Source organism: Piliocolobus tephrosceles, chromosome 1, assembly GCF_002776525.5.
Source record: "Piliocolobus tephrosceles isolate RC106 chromosome 1, ASM277652v3, whole genome shotgun sequence".
Classification (NCBI taxonomy): Eukaryota; Metazoa; Chordata; class Mammalia; order Primates; family Cercopithecidae; genus Piliocolobus; species Piliocolobus tephrosceles.
Genome location: NC_045434.1, coordinates 37,499,476 through 37,520,129, shown reverse-complemented (window position 1 = coordinate 37,520,129; position 20,654 = coordinate 37,499,476). Strand labels below are relative to the sequence as shown.

General features: G+C 55.1%; 1 protein-coding gene across 1 annotated transcript in view; it reads right to left on the bottom strand.

The window, feature by feature from the left end:
• KIAA1614 (KIAA1614 ortholog) overlaps nt 1-20,654 on the bottom strand; it is a 43,066-nt gene that overhangs the window by 15,787 nt on the left and 6,625 nt on the right. The window contains exons 4-6 of the mRNA XM_023203522.3: nt 12,039-12,182; nt 3,949-5,510; nt 1,928-2,084 (exon numbers count right to left, since the gene is read on the bottom strand). Of these exons, the coding sequence (XP_023059290.2) occupies nt 1,928-2,084; nt 3,949-5,510; nt 12,039-12,182 (1,863 nt within the window). The remainder of the gene's footprint in view (nt 1-1,927; nt 2,085-3,948; nt 5,511-12,038; nt 12,183-20,654) is intronic.

Genomic DNA, 20,654 nt, shown 5'->3' with positions numbered 1-20,654 from the left:
TGGGTTGCTTTTGGGGACAATAGCTCAGGCAAGCCGCCTGCCATAACACTCAGCTAAGGGCCCACCCAGTCATTCATTCAGTATATATATTTTTTCTTTTTTGAGACGGAGTCTTGCTCTGCTGCCCAAGCTGGAGTGCAATGGCACCATCTTGGCTCACTGCAACCTCTGCCTCCCAGGTCCAAGCTATTTTCCCACCTCAGCCTCGCGAGCAGCTGGGATTCCAGGCGCACACCACCACCCCTGGCTACTTTTTGTATTTTTAGTAGAGACAGGGCTTCACTATGTTGACCAGGTTGGTCTCGAACTCCTGACCTCAAGTGATCCAGCTGCCTTATCCTCCCAATGTGCTGGGATTACAGGCATGAGCCACTGTGCATGGCCCATTCATTCAATATTTCTTAATGACCTACTATGTGCCAGCCTCTTCTAGGCCCTGGGGTGTGTGTATGCAAGACAAACAAGGTGCCTACTCTCAGGAGCTTATGAACAACAGACCAGGAAAACCAAGGAGACCCGTCCCATGTGGGTGAAGCAGAGGGTGACCAGGCGCTCCTTTGAAAGGGAGTGGTGGGGAAGGTCTCTCTGAGAAGAGGAGCTTTAAACTGAGAGTTGAGTGGCAAGAAGCAGCCAGGGCTGCCACGCCTGGAGGTGAGTAGTCCAGGTGCGGGGAATAGCTGGTGCCGCAGCCCTGGGGCAGGAAGAGCTCTGCGTGTTTAAGGACAGAAAGGGGCCAGGCCATGAGGCTTGGGTGTAGGCGATGAGAAAAGGGGAAGAGGCAGGACAAGATGAGGTCAGACAGGTGGGCAAGGCGAATTCCACAACGCAGGACCAGCCATAGCTGGGGTGTGAAGTCTACTCCAAGTGCAGGGAAAAACCATTGCGTTCAGGGTTTTCAGTAGGAGAAGGACACCATTTAATCCAAGTTTTAAAAAGCGACCCTTGACGATTATGTGGAGAAGGAAATGTAAGGGCAAGAGTGAAGGCAGAGAGCAGGTAGGGGCTACTAGAGTTGTATAGCAAAGAAGTCATGAGTTCAGGCCAGGAAAAGTGGTGGGAGGCAGGGGGTTCCGGAGCTGGCAATGACTGGCAGAGGGCTGTGGTGGGAGACAGGGAAGAGAAAGCAGTCCAGGACTCCTGGATTCGGGCTTGTGCGCTGTGCAGACAGTGACGTGTTTGCAGGGAAGGGGACATGGGGGAAGCAGTTGTTGAGCTTTTTGTTTGAGGGGCCCATCAGACCCCCTAATGGAGATGTCCAGGAGAAACAGAGCGTGCAGCTCTGAAGTTCTGGAGAGCAGATGGTGCTAGGGATGGGGAGTCGGCTCTGGTGCCTCTTCAGGCCTAGAGCTGCCTGCAGCCACCAGGCATAGTGTGTCACAGGGAAGAGAAGGCCCTGGCCAGAGCTCCGGGTTCACCAAGGCTTTGAAGCAAGTCGAGGAGGTCCCAAAGGGCCAGGACTCAGCCCCCGCCCCCACCACCCCACCCCACCACCCCGCGCCGGCCCCGAGCTGAAGGAGAGACGGGAAATGTGACTGCTGGGCTCCCTTTCCTCAACATCTGGTTACTTTCAAGCATCCAAGCGCAGAGCAGAAGCAAGCCTCCCAGAGAGGTTACCCCATCCTGGGCCCCTCCCCAGGGCTGGGGCTCTGCTAGTTTTGCCCCAGGAACCAGCATAGTGTCTGCAGCTAGAGGCCGTTCAATGGATGCTCCATGAATGAATGATCAGGTACAACAGACTAAACGACACTGGGAGAGGAGTGAGAGGGCTGCCAGGCTTGGGATCCTCTGAGGATCCCACAGTCTAGAGATCCTCTGAGGACTAGCAGCAGTGAGGTGGGTCATGCCACCACTCCAGGGGGTCTCTCCCCTCCCAGAGCCCCCATTTCCACCTCCTTCTGCAGTCTGGCTGTTTCTCCTGTTCACTCACCTTGACAGCACATGTCCTCCAGATCCCGACCCTGTCCTCCGCAGGCTTCCCTCTGATTCCTGGCTGGACTCTGGCTCCTCTGAGGACAGGGCGAGGGTGATGCCCGTGGAGTTGATGGTGGCAACATCTGCTGAGCCGGGAAAGCCCTGGGATCCTCCTGAAACAAGCACAGCATCCCACCTGAGTCATCCCACAGGTCCTGTGGGGGAAAGGGACATTCCCAACAGGGGGAGGGTGAGAAGAAGCTGGAGAGGCGGAGCCCAAGGAGAGCAATGGAGAGACCTGGGAAGCAGCAAGGGAAGGTGGGGTGGCCTCTTAGATGACCAGGGCTGAGGACCCCTCGTGAGTGTCCTCGAGGCTGGAAACTATTTGAGGACAGGGACTGAGTCTTGTTGACTGCTGTAAGCTCATCACCCAGCACAGCATCTAGTCCACAGTAGATGATCACTGTTTGTTAAACGAAAGGGTTGACTGTGATAAGCCATGTCCCTTCCATATCAAGGGACATAGTGGGAGCAGGGGAAAATTTTGTATCCTGGGACAAACCCACAATCTTGTCAGTTGTGATTTCTAAGAGCTTTAAAATAGCCATCATTTCTGGAGATCTACTATGTGCTAGGCAACGAGTGGAATCCTCTCCAGAGATGAGTTCACGGGGCCCTAGGAGATGGTGCCATCATCGTCCTCACTTTACAGAGGAGGATGCTGGCAGGCTAAGGGATTGAGGGACTCACCCAGGGCCTCACTCGCTCTGCTTCAAGCTCCGAGGTAAAAGCTCAGGTTGCCCAGAGAGGTCAGCGGGTCTCAGAAGGGAAGCCCTGCAGGAAGTGGTTAGGGGCAAGCCCACAGCCTGCCTAGAGCCCACCAGAGAAGGAAACCGCCACTCAGCACAGGGTGGGAGGGACCCCAGGGGGAGGCGGTTGCCTCAAGGTTTGTGTAAGCAAGGGAGGGAGAGGGACCACATCTGTGTGTCCCCATGCAGTGGAGGGGACTTTGCATCCACATCCTCAATAAGGTCTGTCATCTCTCTGTCCTCTCTCCCTCCACTCTGCTGCCAAGCCCTGGGTCCCTCGAGCCATCCCAGCCCCAAGACTGTCAGAGCCGTGGGCACGTGTGGAGTGAGCCTGTTATCTCTGCCTAAAAGTGAATGGCAGAGTTGGTCATCTGGGATCACAACACTAGGGATCAGGGCCTGAGCCCACCAGCCCCCAGGATTCTCCCACTATATGGGGACCCCTTCCAAAGACAAAGTGGTGACACCCACACCCTTCAGCAGCCTTGCCTGCTGAAACCTACTGCTCCACCAACAGGCCCAGGAGCCAGGGAGGCTCTGGTACCAGAAAGCACACCGCCTAGGAGCCCTGTTCCCTTGGTCACAGGGTCCTCCGGACAGCGTGTCTGCCTGGCCACAGAAAGCCTCAAGAGCAGGACTCCTGCTCAAGTATTCACATGTGCATTCCCCACAGTGCCTAGTACAGTGCCTGGCACGTAACAGGTGCTCTGCCAATACTGAAGGAATGAATGAGTGAATGAAATGAACTGAAATGCAATGAAATGATGATGCTGAAGGGGCAGGGTCTCAGCCATGTGATTAGTGGGCATTTTTGTTCCAAACATAGTAAATCTGGAACTGCTGCCTCTTCTTGCACTGTTGGGAGTAAATCCCTTAAAGCCCAGGCCTCTAGCAGCCATGCAGCTTGGAGCTTGGATCTTGGCACCTCAGCGTTCCCAACAGGAAGAGGCTGTCTCCGCCGCCTTCCCAATGGTCCTGCCTCCCCCAGGAGGGAGTGGCTCCGTCTGCCTCCAGGCTGGCGGTCAGTCCTGCATCTGGCCTCTACCAGCACCCCTGATACCTCAGAGCGGCTCCAAGGAGCTGCCGAGGTGGAGTGTGATGCTGCCATCTGACTATTGAGATAAAAGGGAATGACTCTGAAGGCCTGGGTGTCACAGGTCGGGTCTGGGCCTCTGCTCTAGAACCACACCAGGCCTGGGCTGGGCAGGAACCAACGGCAGCCCCTTACCATCTCTGCTGTTGTCCAGGGGCGGCTCCGGCTCCCGGCTGCAGGGGCCCCTCTCCACCCTACCCTCGTGGACGGCTCCCCGGTAGGGCTCCTGCAGCCCCCGAGGTGCGCTGTTGTTGCAGTTGTTGGTAGACAGGGCCAGGAGTGGGTGCCTGACCTGAGGGCAGCTGGGCTGGGTCTGTGATGGGGGCAGCTCGCAGGTCCTGAGAATCGTGCTTCTTGAAGGAGGCCGGGGGATACCCACAGGTTCTCCCTGGTCACCCGGCCTGCACGATCCAGCCAGGGCTGCCTTCCTGTGAGACATCGGTGAGGTGGCTTTCCTTGAAGGGGGTGGGGTTGGCACCCAGCCTTCAGGACAAAAGGAAACTGTTGGCTGCCGGGCTTGGTGCAGGGCAGAAGGCTCTGCATGGCTCTGTTGCAGGGAGGAAGGAGAGACCATTTCCAGGGACTCGTGGCTTTCTATAACCTGGGCCTGGCCTCCTGGCCCCGGTGATTCAGGTGTCATGGGGGAGGTGGTGGCATAGGCTGTCCTGCATGGAGTCCGGGAATCCAAAAGGGGAGCCTGGTGACTTTCCAGCTGTGGTCCAGGCTGCCACTGGGGTCCCAGGGGCACCCGCCTCAACTCCAGGTCAGGAGGCTTAGGGACAGCATCTTCTCTCAAAATTAGAGTTCCCCCAGGCGTGTGTCCTCTGCCCTCCTTCACCTCGTTTTCCACCTCCGTATCATCAGCCCTAGGCAGGTGTTGCTGGGCCTGAAGGCCCCAAGGTAGCTCCGCCTCAGCCTTCTTGGACCACCTGTGGCCTCGAGGCCTGGAGCCCCGCAGTCGCAGTCGCGGGCTGCTGCCTAGGGTCCGCCTACACGCCTCGCCAGCCTGAGAGGTCCCCGCCTCCTCACTGTCCGTCCTGCAGCTGTCAGAGTTGCCTGTGCTGTCCAGGGCAGAATCCACCTCCGCAGGGCACACGGTGTCTCCGATGTGTGTTTCTCGGATCCATTCCATGCGGAGCCCAGGCTCTGCAGGAAGGAGCCGGAGTGGGGAGCTCAGGCCACCCAGCACCCTCTCCATCCCACGGGCAGCCTGGAGCTCCTGGAGGGTCCTGGGGTCGGGGGACGCCTTCCCCTGGGCGGGGCGCGGGTCGTCGATGCAGCTGCCGCAGGCCTGGCACCTCTTCTCGCTGCCCCGTGCCGGCGGCGCCGGGGGTCCTCTGCGGTCCAGGCTGCCCACAAGCCGGTGGAATGCCCCCTGCCCCGCGTCCCGGAGGCGGGGGGCCCCGTTGATGTAGTCGGCGAGGTCGGGCTTGGAGCGCAGGGGGCCTTGGTCCACGGCCTGCAGCACGGTGCTCAGCACTTGGCGCTGGCGCTGCTGCAGCCGCTCCAGGTGGCGGAACTCAGCTTCGCGGGCCGACTCATCCTCAAAACGCACGTGCGACAGCGAGGGGCCCCGCCTCGGCCTCTGCCCGCCGCCGGACTCTCCACTGGAGGAATCGCTCGTGTGCCCGTTCTGGAGGTTGTCTATGCAGGCAAGGGTCGTCCTGGGGTCCCGGGCTGGGCTTCTGTGGCCATCTCTGATAAAGAGACAGGAGGAGAGAGGTCAAGGGCAGAAACATGGGGAGGTATGGACACCCATCCGCCCTACCCCTCCACCCTGGGCTACAGTCTCCCACCGTGCTCTGTGGCAACCGCAACCCACAAGGTTACTCCAGAGCGGATTTCTGGGGCGTCTCCGCAAACCAGAGTAGCTTGCAAGCCCATCCTGTTGCTAACACAGCGCTAAACAAAACCAAGGCCACCTTCCCTGCTTTTGGCTTTGCCTGTCTTGCATGGCTCAGCCTGAGTTAAGATGAAACACTATTGAATGGGAATATGCTGAAGTCCTTACATGTGTGTGTTGGGGAGTTAGGGGCGGGGGCGGCGTCTCTGTGTGTGTGTCTGTTAGGGAGAGGAAGTGAGCCTGACCACCATGTATTTTTGGTAGTGATTGTGGAAATATGTATTTGCTATAATGCTGTCACGGGAACAGGATATTTTAAGTCTTCACTTAAAGGAGAGGCTGTGTGAGAACTGAAGTCAGAGATTTTTTTTTTTTTTTTTTTTTTTAGGATCTCTCTATGATGCCCAGGCTGGAGTGCAGTGACATGATCTTGGCTCACTATAGCCTCGACCTCTGGGGCTCAAGTGATCCTCCCATCTCAGCTTCCCAAGTAGCTGGGACCGCAGGTGTGCTTCACCATATCTGGCTTATTTTGGTTATTTTTTGTGCAGATGAGGTCTCACTATGTTGGCCAGGCTGGTCTCAAACTCCTGGGCACAAGTGATCCTCCCACCTCGGCCTCCCAAAGTTCTGGGATTACAGGTATGCACCACTGTGCCCGGCCTAAAGTCAGGGTTTCTAAGCAATTGCTCCTGAAGTTTCCATGCAGGGTTCCACCTTGCTTACGCAAAATTCAGACAAGGCAACAGTGATGTTTCTCCTTGGCCCCTGAGTCTTGACTGTTCCAACCCCCAGTCCAGGCACTGCCCCTCCCCAGCCCTCACACATACTCTCGTCCTGCTTTTGTGGGGGATGGCACTGCTGTGCTGGGGAGTCTGCCCACCTGTCATCCACTTTGGCTCTGGGAGACACTGTGGCGAATAGTCAAGTCTTGCTCAGTTCTGGAAGGCACCTACACACATCTCACGCCGCGGCCTTGTGGAGCCAGGTAACCCGAGTTTTAGGCCACTGTGAAAATGGACCCAGGACCATAGGCCATTTTCTATCAGAAGGCACCCAAGTAAGAGCCATAGTTCTCCCTTCCTTTTCCTGGCAGTGGCCTCCCCACCAATCCACTGCTAAGTGTTGGGATTCCATTTCTTGTTTCTTTCATTTATCACTTCTTTATCACTCACACTGGACCCCTGCAGTGGCCTCTTATCCAGCCTCTCCACTGCCTCCTGTCTGTAGATCCAACTGGAGCACAGCCTTTATCACACCAACCCAGAAGAGGCCACAGGGTCAAGTGCATACACTTTGGAGGGAAAATGCAGGCCCCCCACATTCCTTCCTGCTTCCTCTTACGCTCCTGGACCTTCAGGGCCTCCAGGCCTCCTTCCCTGACCTCATGCAACCCTCCTGCCTCATTTCCTGGATCTTTCTTCTTAGCCTACTAGCATTTGACTTCTATTTATTAGATGCTGAATGCTCACTGGAATGCAAAAGGCAATGGGCAACTGGGGCTCCACACCTGCGCCTACCCCTGACTCCAGTCATTTCCCCCCATAAGCACTGCTCCAGGACGAAATTTTTTTTAAACAAGAACTCCTCCTGCTGGGCAGGCGCAGTGGCTCACGCCTGTGATCCTAGCACTTCGAAGGCCGAGGTGGGCGGATTGCCTGAGCTCAGGAGTTCAAGACCAGCCTGGGCAACACGATGAAACCCTGTCTCTACTAAAAATCGAAAAAATTAGCCGGGCGTGGTGATGCGTGCCTATAGTCCCAGCTACTTGGGAGGCTGAGGCATGAGAATTGCTTGAACCCAGGAGGCGGAGGTTGCAGTGAGCCAAGATCGTGCCGCTACACTCCATTGTGGGCAACAGAGCAAGACCCTGTCTCAAAACAAAACAAAACAAAACAAAACAAAAAAACACACAAACTCCTGCTAAGCAAGTAGATCTGCCTGCTTTGAGATTTCAGCAGATCCTGTGCTTAAAAAGGTTGCTCTGGGGAACACTGAAGAGGTGTTGGTCAGCCTATTTTCTGGAACTCACATTCAGCCATGGCTACTCATTCATCAGGCACAACAGCCGCTATGCTGAGGACCCACAATATGGACAGGGGCCCAGGACAATGTTGTAATTTCTTTTAAAATCAGAAGAAAATAAACTTTTGGGTCAAAGAAAACATTTTAATATAGAATGACATATTTACCTTTCAACCAGCATGGTCATGAAATATATATTTTTTAATGTTTTTGTATGGAGCAAGAGGCCCATGAAGGCAAAAGTGCCTAGGGCCCCCAAAGGTCACATTGCAGCCCTGCTTTCAGAGAGGGCTTTGTAGCCGAGATATGTAGGCTAGTGAGCAGGACGCCCGCTGCTGAAGACGGTGCAGGATCTCACTACTCATCTCAATACGGCCGTGGGGAGGCCCCTCTGATATTAATAACTGTAGTGGTGATGATTTTCTGTTGGGGACTGTAAAGCGCTGGGACTCTGAGCCCTAGAGAGCCACGCGAGGATTCTGGGCCCTATCCGCACTTGTATCTAGGTCAGCTGTGGGGTCCCTGTTCATGTGGTGCTCACGGTCAGCTCTTTAGAAGCACGCTTCCCTCCCCATAACCCCAGAAAGGAAGACTCCATCCAGAGAAACAGCCTCACTCACCCCCACCCCAGAAACAGGAGGTTCCCTGCTGAGCAGATGCTTTACCCCCACTGCACAGAAAGGAGCCCTTCCCAGCCCGGCCGACCCAATGCAAGCAAAGGCCCATGGGGAGATTCTGCACACAGTTTCACACAACGACCCCTCCACAGGTCCCAAGAGCTAGTGCCTTGTCTGCTGGCACGATGTGGGCTGTAATTTCTAGGGAGGAAAAGAGCCCAGCTTTAAAGGCAGTGCAGTCCTAATCTAACAAAGGAGCCCAGGTCCCATGAGCCACATTAGTGGTCTTAACTTTCACACACAGGATGGTGAGCAATCCTGGAATTCACTGCAGAGGCAGACATTTTTGTTCTAAAAAGAGAAATTAAGGAGCGCTTAATCACATAAGGTGCTTTCAACCCAATTATTCAAACGCAGAAGCCCCCACCAGCAGTGTCAGCAACAGTGCATAAAGGCAGGATGAGGATTTTGGAGACAAGTGCAGGACGAATGAGGCAGCTAAGCGGTGAGCAAATCCCATGCCTGCCAAGTTCTCAAGGTGACGCTCCACAGAGGCCCCGGCAGTCACTCCTCTAGGGGAGGATCCCACCACAGTCCTGGAGACATATGGCTTCACAGGGACCCCTTTCCAGAGTCCCTCTTTCCCTAACCATACAATGAATGTGATGTACGCAAGCTCTGCAGTCTCAACACAGCCACTCTCTCTGACACAGGGACAGTACCACTTACAGTGTCACCCTCCCAGCCCTGCCTCTTGCTGACATGTCCTGTCCTCCTGCCATCAGAAACACCATTCTAGGCATGTCTAGCCCCCATACGGCAAGATCTTGTGCTTCCAGGAGCTGCTCCATTTCTGTATTAATTTATTTCCAGAAAAATGCAGCTGCTGCTACCTCTTCACCTCCTGGAATCCCTGTCTGTTCAGGCTTGCCCCAGCTGCCTATAGCCAGACCTAGGGTAAGGAAGGCCCTCTGAAGCAGCTCTGCCTGCCCCTCCTCTTCCATCACCTTTCACCAAGCGGCTCTTTAGAAGTGATGCATCTGGGCTAGGGATGGGGCCTCCTGCATCTAACTGAGGCCTGGGGCCTGTGTGCCATTGCCATGTTAACTCAGCATGGCTCTCCAGGGTGATCTGACGGAGTGTAACCTTTAGAAGCATCTGCAGCAAGCCATCTGGCGTTGATTTTTCAGCTATACCCTCTGAGGATTCACCAGCGCTGCCAAGTCATAGTAATTCTTTTCTGGACACAGCAGCTGCTAAAGTGGGTCACCTTGCAATTCTATAGCATTTCTATGGCCTGGAGACAGCCTGCAAAAGGAAGCCTACTTTAAAGTTAGTGATTGGGGTTGTTCTGAGCTGTTAAAGTGATCTGAGGAAGAAGTGTCCAAGAGGACCTTTACACAATGCAATCTGTTTTGTAGATAGTCTTGACTATTTTGAGGCTATCCGACCTAATGCCTCTACAAAGCAGAACAGGAGAGTTGCTTGGAAGTCTAAGGTTTCTCACCATATATATGTGAAGAAGAATAGTTAGGATGCCCTGAAGAAGCCATGCCCATTCTTTTTTTTTTTTTTTTTTTTTTTTGAGACAGTCTCGCTCTGTCGCCCACACTAGAGTGCAGTGGCGTGATCTCAGCTCACTGCAACCTCCGCCTCCCAGGTTCAAGCGATTCTCCTGCCTCAGCCTCCCGAGTAGCTGGGACTACAGGAGCCCGCCATCACGCCCAGCTAATTTTTTGTATTTTTAGTAGAGACGGGGTTTCACCGTGTCAGCCAGGATGATCTCAATCTCCTGACCTTGTGATCCGCCCGCCTTGGCCTCCCAAAGTGCTGGGATTACAGGCTTGAGCCACTACGCCCGGCCAACCATGCCCATTCCTAATGAGTACCCTTCATCTAGAGAGAGAGGCAAGGCCCAAAATGTGGAAATACAAGGGTAGTCTGTTTGGCACCCCTTGCCCGGATTTAGGGTCTTCTGAGCCTCTCTTCTAAGGGTCACAATGACCTCTGCTCATGAAGGAGTCATCTCAGTGATGCCATGAAGGTCCTTAGCCTTTAATGAGCAGTTCGGCACCCTCCATCAAAGAGCAGGTGGTCCAGTTCCACCAAGATCCCTGCTCCCTAAGAACGCCTGCTCCCTCCAGTGCCACGTGGTGATTCAAACAGGCAGATGCAGCATGTCCACCATGCCAATGAAGCCACAGACTTTGCTAGCTGCAGAAGTGGTCCTGCTTGGGCCTGGTCAGACTTGGTATAGCCTGGCAGCCTCCTCTCAGGCCCAGGTGCATGACTGGAAGACAGCTCTGTGTGGTGGTGAAGTAAGTGATTCTTCAAGGTGTACCATAGGCAGGAAGATGGGGATGCAGCGTGTTGCTCAGGAGGCAGTCATGTGTGTGATGTGCTGGTCTGAATGTCCTTAACCTTGTTTTCCTACGTCTTCACTCCTGACAAGCTCACCCTTACCATGGCTGTAGCATTATGAAATCAGGGATAACGTCCAAATCTTCAGTTCTGATCTCTCCTCCTCTAAAAGTCCTATATCCAACTGCCTGGTGGTCATTTCCAGTGGATGTTCTGGGAGCACCTCTCCCTCCAATGCCTGACCCTGCACGGAGGCCTCACCCCCACCAAACATGCAGACACCGAGTCAGAACCCTGGGCTCATTCCAGATTCCTCCCTTCTCACACCGCCCACACCCCTGCAACTAAATGAGAAGTCGTTAGAGCTCACGGTTTTTGCGTGGCGGGCGCTGTTCTAAACTTCACGTGTATTAGCTCATATCGCCCCACAGTGACCCTGTAAGACAGGCACTATTACAATTCCCATTTCGTGGGTGAGGAAACTGAGGCACAGAGACTTCCGCAGAGGCATCCAGCTAAGTGCCAGAACCAGAAGTCAAGCCCGTGTGGTCTGGCTCTAGGTGCTGCACTCCTTTGTCGCCTCCCTAAGCCTGCTTGCTTCTGGTGCTTGAGGTCTGTGTGAGGTCTCCAGACTCTCCTCTCTGTCCCGCTCAGCATGGCCACGGCAGCATCCTCCTCAGCGCACCAGTCTCCCAGATTCAAAACATCTCGGCAGCTAGAAAGGCACCACTGAAGTGTGATCGTGCTGCCCTCCTGCCCAGAGTCCTCCAGCGGCTCCCAGATATTGCAGCAGACATCCAGTTGTCCAGCTGTTCTGCAGGCCTGGAGGCCTCCATGACCCGGCCCAAATGAGCCCTCCAGCCTTCACGCCACAGCCTGCACATCCTTACCCTCTAGCCTGGCTGAATTCCTGAGCACAGCACTTCTGCTCAGTTTCCATCCCCAGGACGCTTACCCTTGCCTCTCTCATCTACCCAGTGCGTATCTACACCTCAGCTGAGAAGTCACCTTCTCTCAAGAGCCCCACCTGTCCTTTCCAGGTGGAGTTAACAGTTTCCAGCTCAGCGCACACATTTTTCCTCTCTCACACCACAGTCTACAGAATTGAATATCTCTTTGCCTCTCTCCCTGGAGACTGTGACCTCCATCCCCCAGGGATCCAGATCATGTTTCATTCATCTTTGTATCTCAGTGCCTGACTGCAGGCCCTCAGGAAAGGTGTGTTGACTGACTAAATGATCAAAGCAAGAGCCTTATATGAAAAACACACACACACACACGGAGTGAGCAGCGGCATTTGGCTAGATCCTACTTCTTCCCACTGCTGACTCTTCCCTGCTATGGCCCTCCCAGGCTAGCCTGGCACAGGTCCCACTCACCGGCTGCCCTGGGTAATGGTGGGCACAATGTCATGGCTGGCACGGAGGGGCCGGGTCCTGGCCTTCATGCGGGCATGCTGCAGCAGATGCGTGGCTTCCTCATGCCTGGGGCTCAGCACAGGCTCCGGCTTGGGACCAACGGTCCTGCAGGGTGGCACACAGGCCAGGGTGGAGGGGGAGGGATTAGAAGAAAATAATGCGGATTAGGAGGGCTTTAGCAGTGTTAAGCACTGGCTCTGCCAGAAAAAGCGCTGCATGTGCAGCCTTCCTCCTCTAGCACCCACGCACAGGGAACCCAGCCTGGGGGCCTGGGGCCTGGGGCTGGAAAATGGCCCTGCGTGGCTCTGGATGGGGGCTGGGGAGCTGGCCTGACCTTGGACATCTGCTCGGGCACTGGAGGCAGAGACCTCAAGAGGATCTAGAAAGGGTGGGAGAGTTTCCAGATTATTCTATTGTTCCTTCCCCAGGCAGACAGCAGGAGCTATCTGGGAGGAGGAGGGAGAAAGGGCTTGGGGTTGTTGGGCTGGGCCTGTGCCCAGACAGATGGTCTCTCCACGCATCACCTCTCTCTCCTTCTGTCTCTCTGCACCCACACACGGCACCACACTAGTTCCCCCTGCAGATGCAAAGAATCAGGGCTCTGTCCAGCATAGATTGGGCCCTTTGGGGGAATGGCATTTTTATAAATCCTGGTGTTTTCTTGCCTTAGTCGCAATCCAAAACCATCAGGCACCAGCTCAGGGCTCACAGGCTCACGGCTGAGAGACATTAAGCTGGACCCAAACCAAGTCAGCAAACGGCGTGATTTTCGTAATAATAAGGGTCCTCCACTAGCCCCCACCCCCTACCAGATGTGCTGCCTCCCTGGCCAGTCCAGAGTTGCAGAAAATGACAGCAGTCCTTTTTCAAAGCTGTCTCTCAGCCAGTGACACACAGCCCGCGCTGAGTTACAGCTATAACAGCAACCCACAATCTCCCACTGACAAGCCGTCCTTCTCCACGGAGCTTGCTCTCCGCAGCCAGGCCGGCCGAGGGCAGGTGTTCTCTCCACTTGACAGATGAGGGTGTCCAGAGCAGAGAGGAACACTGGCACATTGTTCAAGGTCGAACCTCAACTGCAAGCTGAGCAGAGCACGCGACAGCCAGCCCACTGCCTCCAGCATCGTTCCGCACCCTCTGTCCCCTCCCCGCCTTGGGTCTCAGGGCAGACAGAGGATGTTTGTGGCTGGGGGCAGACACGCTCTTTGGGGTAACTCCATCATCCCCACTGGCTGCCCCTGTCCTCACCGTCACATATGCTGGGCTGTCCTCAACAGTAAGGGTCCACAGGGCTCCAGCAGGTCCTGATCTCAGACCTGCAGCCCCTCACCCTGCCCTGTATTCCACATGAAAAAGGGGGCCTGGTCCTGACTAGGGGAAGGAACCAGGCAGTTTCCTTGGATGACAGAGATGTGAGTGGAAATGGCACAGCTCTGAGGCCTCCAAGGAAGGCTTCCCTGGACATCCCTGGACAAACTCTGGGCAGACTATGATTTCTTTTCTTGTTTCCTTTTCTTTTTCTTCTCACTATTTGCATCGAACCCTGCTTTGAGGCCGCTGGGGAGCAGGAGGAGACTGCTAGAAGAAAGACACCATCTGTGCCTGTGAACCCTGGCAGGGCCCAGGCATGGCTTTGGAACAAGGAGGGCTTTACTGGAGTGATGTGAAAGCGAATCTCCAGGCCCGCTGCCCCATGAAGCCTCCTTTGGCAGGAGAGGCCTCCCTCTGCACAGCTTCCCGAGCAGACAGCTCCTCCAAGGTGGCTGAGAGCAGCTGTGCTCCCTGGGGCTCTTGCTCCAACAGCAGAGATAATGAGGTTACCAGCCCGGAGAGGCGCCCCTGCAGCCGGGGGCCTCTGGCTGCCAGCCCGCACACTCGGAGCCTTCCGGTGACAGCTGTGGTTCCACGGCTGTCGGAGGGCATTTGTCACAAGACTTGGTGGGCAGGCAGGAGGGCGCCCAGGCAGCTGGCCAGATGCCGCCAGGCTCAGCCTTGCCCCCAGGTTTTTAAGCCATTTTCCAGCTTTGCTATTTCCTTTCTGCTCCCTCCTCTTGGAGCTGTTACTTTTTTTTTTTTCTTCTCATCAGCTGTCTTGCTTCAGTTCCTGGCAGACAAGCTGGTTCTCCACTGATTAGAAAAGCAGGGCTTTTTAGGCGCCTGGAGGCATCCATGCAGTACCACACTGAGCACAGAGGAGTGGCAGTCACCTTCACAGACTGCAGCCAAGGTCATTGTGCACCCTGGGGAAGCGAGGGCCTGACCAGCCCTGTGGAGGGAAGGTGGTCTTTCTCGAAGGCAGGGAGTAAGCAGGAGAAATGGGGTGGGTGCTGAGTCTGTCCCGTCTCACTGCCCACCCTCCAGCTCCCACAGTTGCTCTGGAAAATTCCTAGAAGGGTTGGGGTGGTCAGTGCCACGGCCAGGCAAAGGCAATTCCCACCTACGAACAGACGGCTTTTTGCCACTCTCTTGAAAGCCTGCGCTTCTGGAGCTCATTAGCTCAGAGGGTGGAGCACAGGAATAAAGTGGCTGAGTGCTTTTCCTCCCTGGGCCTCAGTTTCCCCAGCTGCAAGCAGTGGGGGCTGGAGAAGGGAGAGGACTCACAGTGCTACCCTGTGAGCCCAGATCTTTGGCCACATAGTCTGATATGCCATAAGGTGGGGTATGGGATTTCGAGGTTCAGGTCCTACAACAGATGTTTGGCCCCCACCAAGTGGCAGAGCCTGTAAAGAGCTCCCTGTTGAGGGAAACTAGAGTTCCACTAGCGTATGCTGGCCCTTCCCCCACCCCTCCAGCCACCTGTGTCCTCCACTGGTTCACAAGGACAAAGGGCAGCGTGTGGTCCCCTCCTGCTCCCGGTACTCCCGTCTTGGCCAGTTTCCTGGTGGAGGGACAGGCTTAGCTATGGCTTTGCTCTCCCTCCAGCCAGCTGAGGCAGGAGAACCACCATTGCTCTCCTAGCCAAGGAGGTCAAGGGGACAGAGTGGCCTTCCTCTGCAGCCATCGTAATCCTGGATTAAAATAATAAGCTCAGCGAGTCTGTGTTTAACCCTTTCAACTCAGGTACATGGATGGGGAAATCATTGGGAATACACAGGGATCTGCCGCTTCCCAGATTCCAGGATGCACCCAGTAGAGGGAGAATATGGAGCGTACAGAACATAGAGAAACTTTTCTGCTTAGCATTTGTTCCACGTTCGCGTATTTGAAAGCTTTCTGATGACCATGGATAGAGCTCTCCTACTGTGATTCTGTGTGCAATTTTCTGAATGAGGGGAAGTGGAAAAGGTGCACCTGGAACTGGTTCTGGGTCATGTGCTCCATGAGGGCAGGGACCTAGCCTCAGACTGTCAGCTTGGTTGCACCGGTCCCTTGTTCCCAGGTCTGCAGGACATGGACAGGACACAGTCTAGAGTGGCGGGGAAGTGTGTGGCTTGGGGGCAGCCTGCCTGGGGTTCTACCCTGGACAGCCACTTCCTGGCTGTGTCTCCCTGGCAGGTTACTTAGGAGTTCAGCCTCAGTTTCCCTATCTGCTAAATAAGGGCCCGGTTGTTAAGATAAGTGAGAGTGGCTCCTTTAAAAGAGATGAGCACAGAGCTGGGCTCTTGGTAAGAGTCTGTAAATGTTAGCATTTATTATCATTATTTTATCATTGGCACCATTGTGTTGTGAAATTACTCTCACCCCCTTACTAAGCAAAGGATGGAATCCCCGAACATGTACTAAAGTCACCTGCAAAGAGATCACCTTGTCATCAGCAAGGAGAAGGCATGTTTGAAGTGACAAACACCAGCTTGTAGCTGGAGGGGGCCTGGTGGCTTTGCTCTGGACTTTGAAAAGCCTTTGACAGGGCTCCATAGAAAAGGTGGCTTCCATAGGATAGTAAACAGGAGGTGGCCGGTTGGTCATGGAGGAAAGCTGACTCCCAGACAGTCAATAGGCCCTCCTGTCAATGGAGAAGGAGGAGTGGGAGTCCTTAGGAATGGCAGCTGGGAGAACCCACCTCCTTCAACACCTTCGAAAGGATCTGCGTGGAGGCCTGCGGCGTGCACCTAAGACACTGACTTCTGAGGACAGCAGAATCACCCTGTTCCTGCCTTGCAGAAGATGAGCAGATTCCCTGCTGAGCCCCAGAAGGAGGCTTCGGGCTGCCCCTCTGGTGAGAACCTCCTGGCCTCAGGTGTGGGACCTGGGTGGCCAGAGGAGGCGGGTGTCTGAGATGCCCTCAGACGGGGCCAGCGGCCTGTTCAACTCTGGTGGGCAGGGGCGAGGGTTTCCTTTCCTAGAATTTCAGATGAGCTCCCACAAGATGAATGGCCTCGGGTAAATGGACTTTCTGGAGCTCCTTGATTGGTAAAGATTGGGACCATCATGAGATTTTGCATGTGTGGTGTGTATGTGGGCGTGGCAAGGACGCAGCATGGGACAGGGTATCTGGAGGCTCCAGGTGGCACTGGGTTTGTGGTAGGGCTTCCTTCTCCACCCAGGGTCAGACACTGGGAGCGTGTTAAGTATCCAAAAACACCGTTGAGTGGTTACATTTAATTTTTTCTTTTGCTTTAGTCTCGGTGGGACTGGGAGTGGTAAAGGGGCTTTCCTTTGTGCGTGTGTATCAGTGGGGTGGGATGGGAGCTGGGGGTGGTAAGGACAGGCAGGGGCTCAGCGGTTCTTGGTTACACCCATGCCCTGGGGTGTTCTCAGGCACCTCTATAGCCCTGGGCATGCTGGGGTGGTGCCAGAGTGTCTCTTCTCCTGCACTCAGCCAGGACTCCCCATGCCTCCTTGCTGAGCCCTCACTCACACTCCGTACTACGTGCCTCTGTCAGACATTTCTGAGGGCCTTTTCCCTGCACACACTTGCAGGCACTGGGGCCCGGAGACAACAGCAGCACAGTTCTTGCCCCAGGAGCTCAGGGAGGAGATACACCAGTGCCAGCTATGGCTACAGCCGGTGCAGGGCACAGTGAGAGCAAAAGTGACCAGTTCCATGTGAAATTGTACTGGATCACACCCAGTGGCCAGCTTGCAGGGGAGCTTTGTGCTTCTGTGATCTAATAAATATGGATTTGATCCCTGCTCCTGGTGCCTGGCACACAGCTCCTAAACCCTTGGAATCTCAGGAATGATCAGTGTCTTTTGTATGGTAATGAGACGGCTGGTGGCTGAGCGTCCCTAGATAGCTTCGGGATGTGGGCTGGTCACCAGAAAGACCAATCATTTTGAGGGTTGGAACATTCAGCCCCACCCCCTAACCTCTGGCGGGGGAGAGGCTGAAGTTTGAGCTGACTCCCAGTGGCCAATGATGTAATCAATCATGCCTACATAATGAGGCCTCCACAAACACCCAAAGGACTGGCAGGAGAGCTTCGAGACAGCTGGGCTTGTGAAGGTTTCTAGGGGGTGGTGTCCCATCTCCCGTACCTTGCCCCATGTCTCTCCTCACGTGGCTGTTTGTGTCTTTTTTAACATTCTTCATAAGAAATAGGTAAATGCAAGTCAAGTGTTTCCCTGCATTCTGTGAGCCGTCCTATAAAATTAAACCCAAGGAAGGCACAGTGGGAACCCCGATTTATAGCTAGTTGGTCTGAAATGCAGGTCACAAACTGGGACTTGCGATTGGCATCTGCAGTGGGCGCAGTCCTGTGGAACTGAGCCCTCAACCTGTGGGGCCTGATCCTATCTGCAGGCAGACAGCGTCGGAACTGAGTGGAATCAGAGGGCAGCCGGCTGGGTCGGCCAGAGCGTTGCTTGGCCTGCGGGAAACACCTGCACACGCCCTGGCGGCTCGAGGCGAAGTGCTCTGTGCTGTGTTGAGTGTGTGAAAGTAGGAAAAACATTTTGTTTTTTCCCATCTCAGTTTCCAAAAATGCTAATTAACATATTAAGCTTTAAAAGCCTGAGATTTTTCTCACAGCTGTGGGCCTGACCGCTTGAACCACAGGCCAAGCCCCTGAAATTCTTTAGGGCCACCTGTCTTTAACTTAGAGTCTAGAAACTGCTTCAGGGGAGGGAGTTTTGACCCCCCAGGAATCCCAGCAGGGGCCTGAAGATAGGGACCCGCCCTCCCCTCTCCCTCCCCCTCCCCCACCCACCATCCCTCCCCACCCCCGCGGCGTGTGAAGTGTTTTGGTCCAACGATCACTCACAGGGGTTCCCTGAAGGGTGTGTACACCGGGGACTGGGCTTATGGATCCTCACAGGGGCACGACTCCACCACAGAGATGAGGGGAAAATAACCTAGGATGTTCCCTGCGCTTCCCTCATCACTAGGGCACACATAAAACAAAACCGAGACCTCTGCTCCCTTCTCCCCACAGCGACCAGTAACTAAAGGCCCTGCAGACACACTCAGGACCTGGGGCCTCCTAAATCACACGCACACACAGAAGGTTCTGATTTGCGTGACCTGGGCCACGCAGCAGCACCTCCTCCATGGAGATGGCCGAGGAGGCCAAGGGCCTAGGGTCGGCCACCCTGGCGCGGGCTCCTGAGCCTCCGAGGTGGATTTGGTGCAGGGTCTGGAGCCAGCATTGCCCTGATTGCTGTGCTCCTCACTGTCACACCCTTTCACTTGCACTGGGTTACTGGGATCCTAAGGTAATCTGCGATCCCAGTATGTCTCTCAGAGGCTCAAGGAAGGGAAGGGGCCAGAGCTGGTACAGAGACAGCGAGAGCGCGGCGCCCCCCATTTCAATGTCCTCCCACTTCTCTCTTATGAGTCCTTCCAGGCACAGATCCCCTTTGCCCTCTGTGAGGCCCAACCTCTCACCTCATCCTCTCTCCCAAAATCCAAACCCCATTTCCTGAATCATCCTAATAGTGACCTAGGAGAAAAATGAGCCTATCCCATGGAGTCCATCACCTGCCCTTCTTTGCCCACACCTGAGAACAGAGCAGGCTGGGAGGGGAAGGAGACCCCCAGATCCCTAGCCCAAGGGGTGGCCTGTGGGAGCAGGGACAGGGCGGCTTGTGGCAGTGCCGCACAATGGTGAGAGCGCAGCCCTTGGGGCCAGCAGCCCTGAGTGCGAATCCTAGCTCCAATACTTGGCAGCTAGAGGATCCTGGGCAAGTCACTTAATTGCCCCCAGAGAGGTCTCTCTGTCAGTGAAACAGGAACAATAAATACAATTTGTTATTAGGATACAATGGGAAAGAAGGAACAGCACTTAGCATAGCTCTTGCCACATAAGAGCTCAAAAATGGCAGCTACTGGCATGGGCTTTTGCCTGCCACTAGGAGGCTCCAGTCCTCCGCAACTGAGCCTTCTTTTGCCCCTCGTTAGACGGGGGACAACCTTGGGGTTGGGGGCCGGGGTTCTCCTCCGCATCTGACCCTTAGCCTCTAAGGTCCTGAGTCCTTGCCTCCCAGGCTGACTCCTGGTGACTGCTCCTCACAAGCCAGGCCTGCCCCAGCCTGCCCCCAGCCTGCCTGCTGTGTTGAGCTCTGCTGTCACCGTCACATCATGAGCTCCTTGTCCCATTGCCTGCAGAGCAGTAACCATTACGGACACCACCAGATGCATGCTGGGTTAACTTGGTTGTAATGGTTCTTTGATTGCAGCACTTGACTGAATGTGAAGCAGGACCTCAAACCCTCAGAAGATCCAAGGGGCTCATGACCTCATGAGTGAGGTCCTGTGCTTTCCTCCTGCCAGAGCACGTCCCGACTGATGTCCTGAGTCCCCCTTCGGGGCGGCCATCAGATGGTCTGCCACAGCCTCAGCATTCTCTGCCCAAGGTCCTAAGCCCCTTAGAGCAGACAGTAAGCCCCAGAACCCTGGCCTCGAGTGGCACTCCCGGGGCATAGAGCTGAGGGAAGCTTGCCTTACTCCAGAGGTCTCTTGGGAAGTTCATTGATACAGAAGTAACATCAATCACTCCACCCTGCTCCGGGGAGAGAGGGAGCCCTGCATGGTCTCGGGGACCACCTTTAATGTCTGCCCAGGAGACTGGGATAGAGCCAGGCAGGGAACCCTATCTGAGGGGCTTCAAGACATGGCCCTTCAGCCTGGGCATCTACTCAGCAGGGACGTCACTGCAGAGCGCCAAGTGAGGCCGGCAGGGTGCTCGGAATGACTCCCAAACAATGCGTGTTTCCCCACAACACTCTGTGCCCTGATTGCTGGGCACTCTAAGGGAACATTTTGTTAACGGTCTTTGAACAGGGTCCTAAAACTCACTAAGAGACCTTTTCTCTCTCTCCACACACACAGGCACACACTAGACAGTACACAGGTGCGCACACCCTGCCTGAACTCTGAAATGCAGCCCATGGCTGCTAGGGGCCTGGCAGGTTAGACAACAGCCCAGAGACCCCAGTCCTGAGGATTCTACACAAATACCATCTCCTCACAGCACTAAGGGAAAGTCCCTCCTTACCCCACGGTTGAGGTCTCCTCCTTGAAAATGAGTGGGCCTTATTCCTTAGTACGCAACAGGCTGTCAGGAGCTTTGGCTTCTCCTTTCAGCAGTGACCACTGAGCAGAATCCCCAGTGGCTGCATCCTCCCACTGGGCCCTTCCCTCATCTACGGAGGAAGTGTGCAGGGGGTGGGAGCAGCTGCAGGCAGAGGCAGCACCAC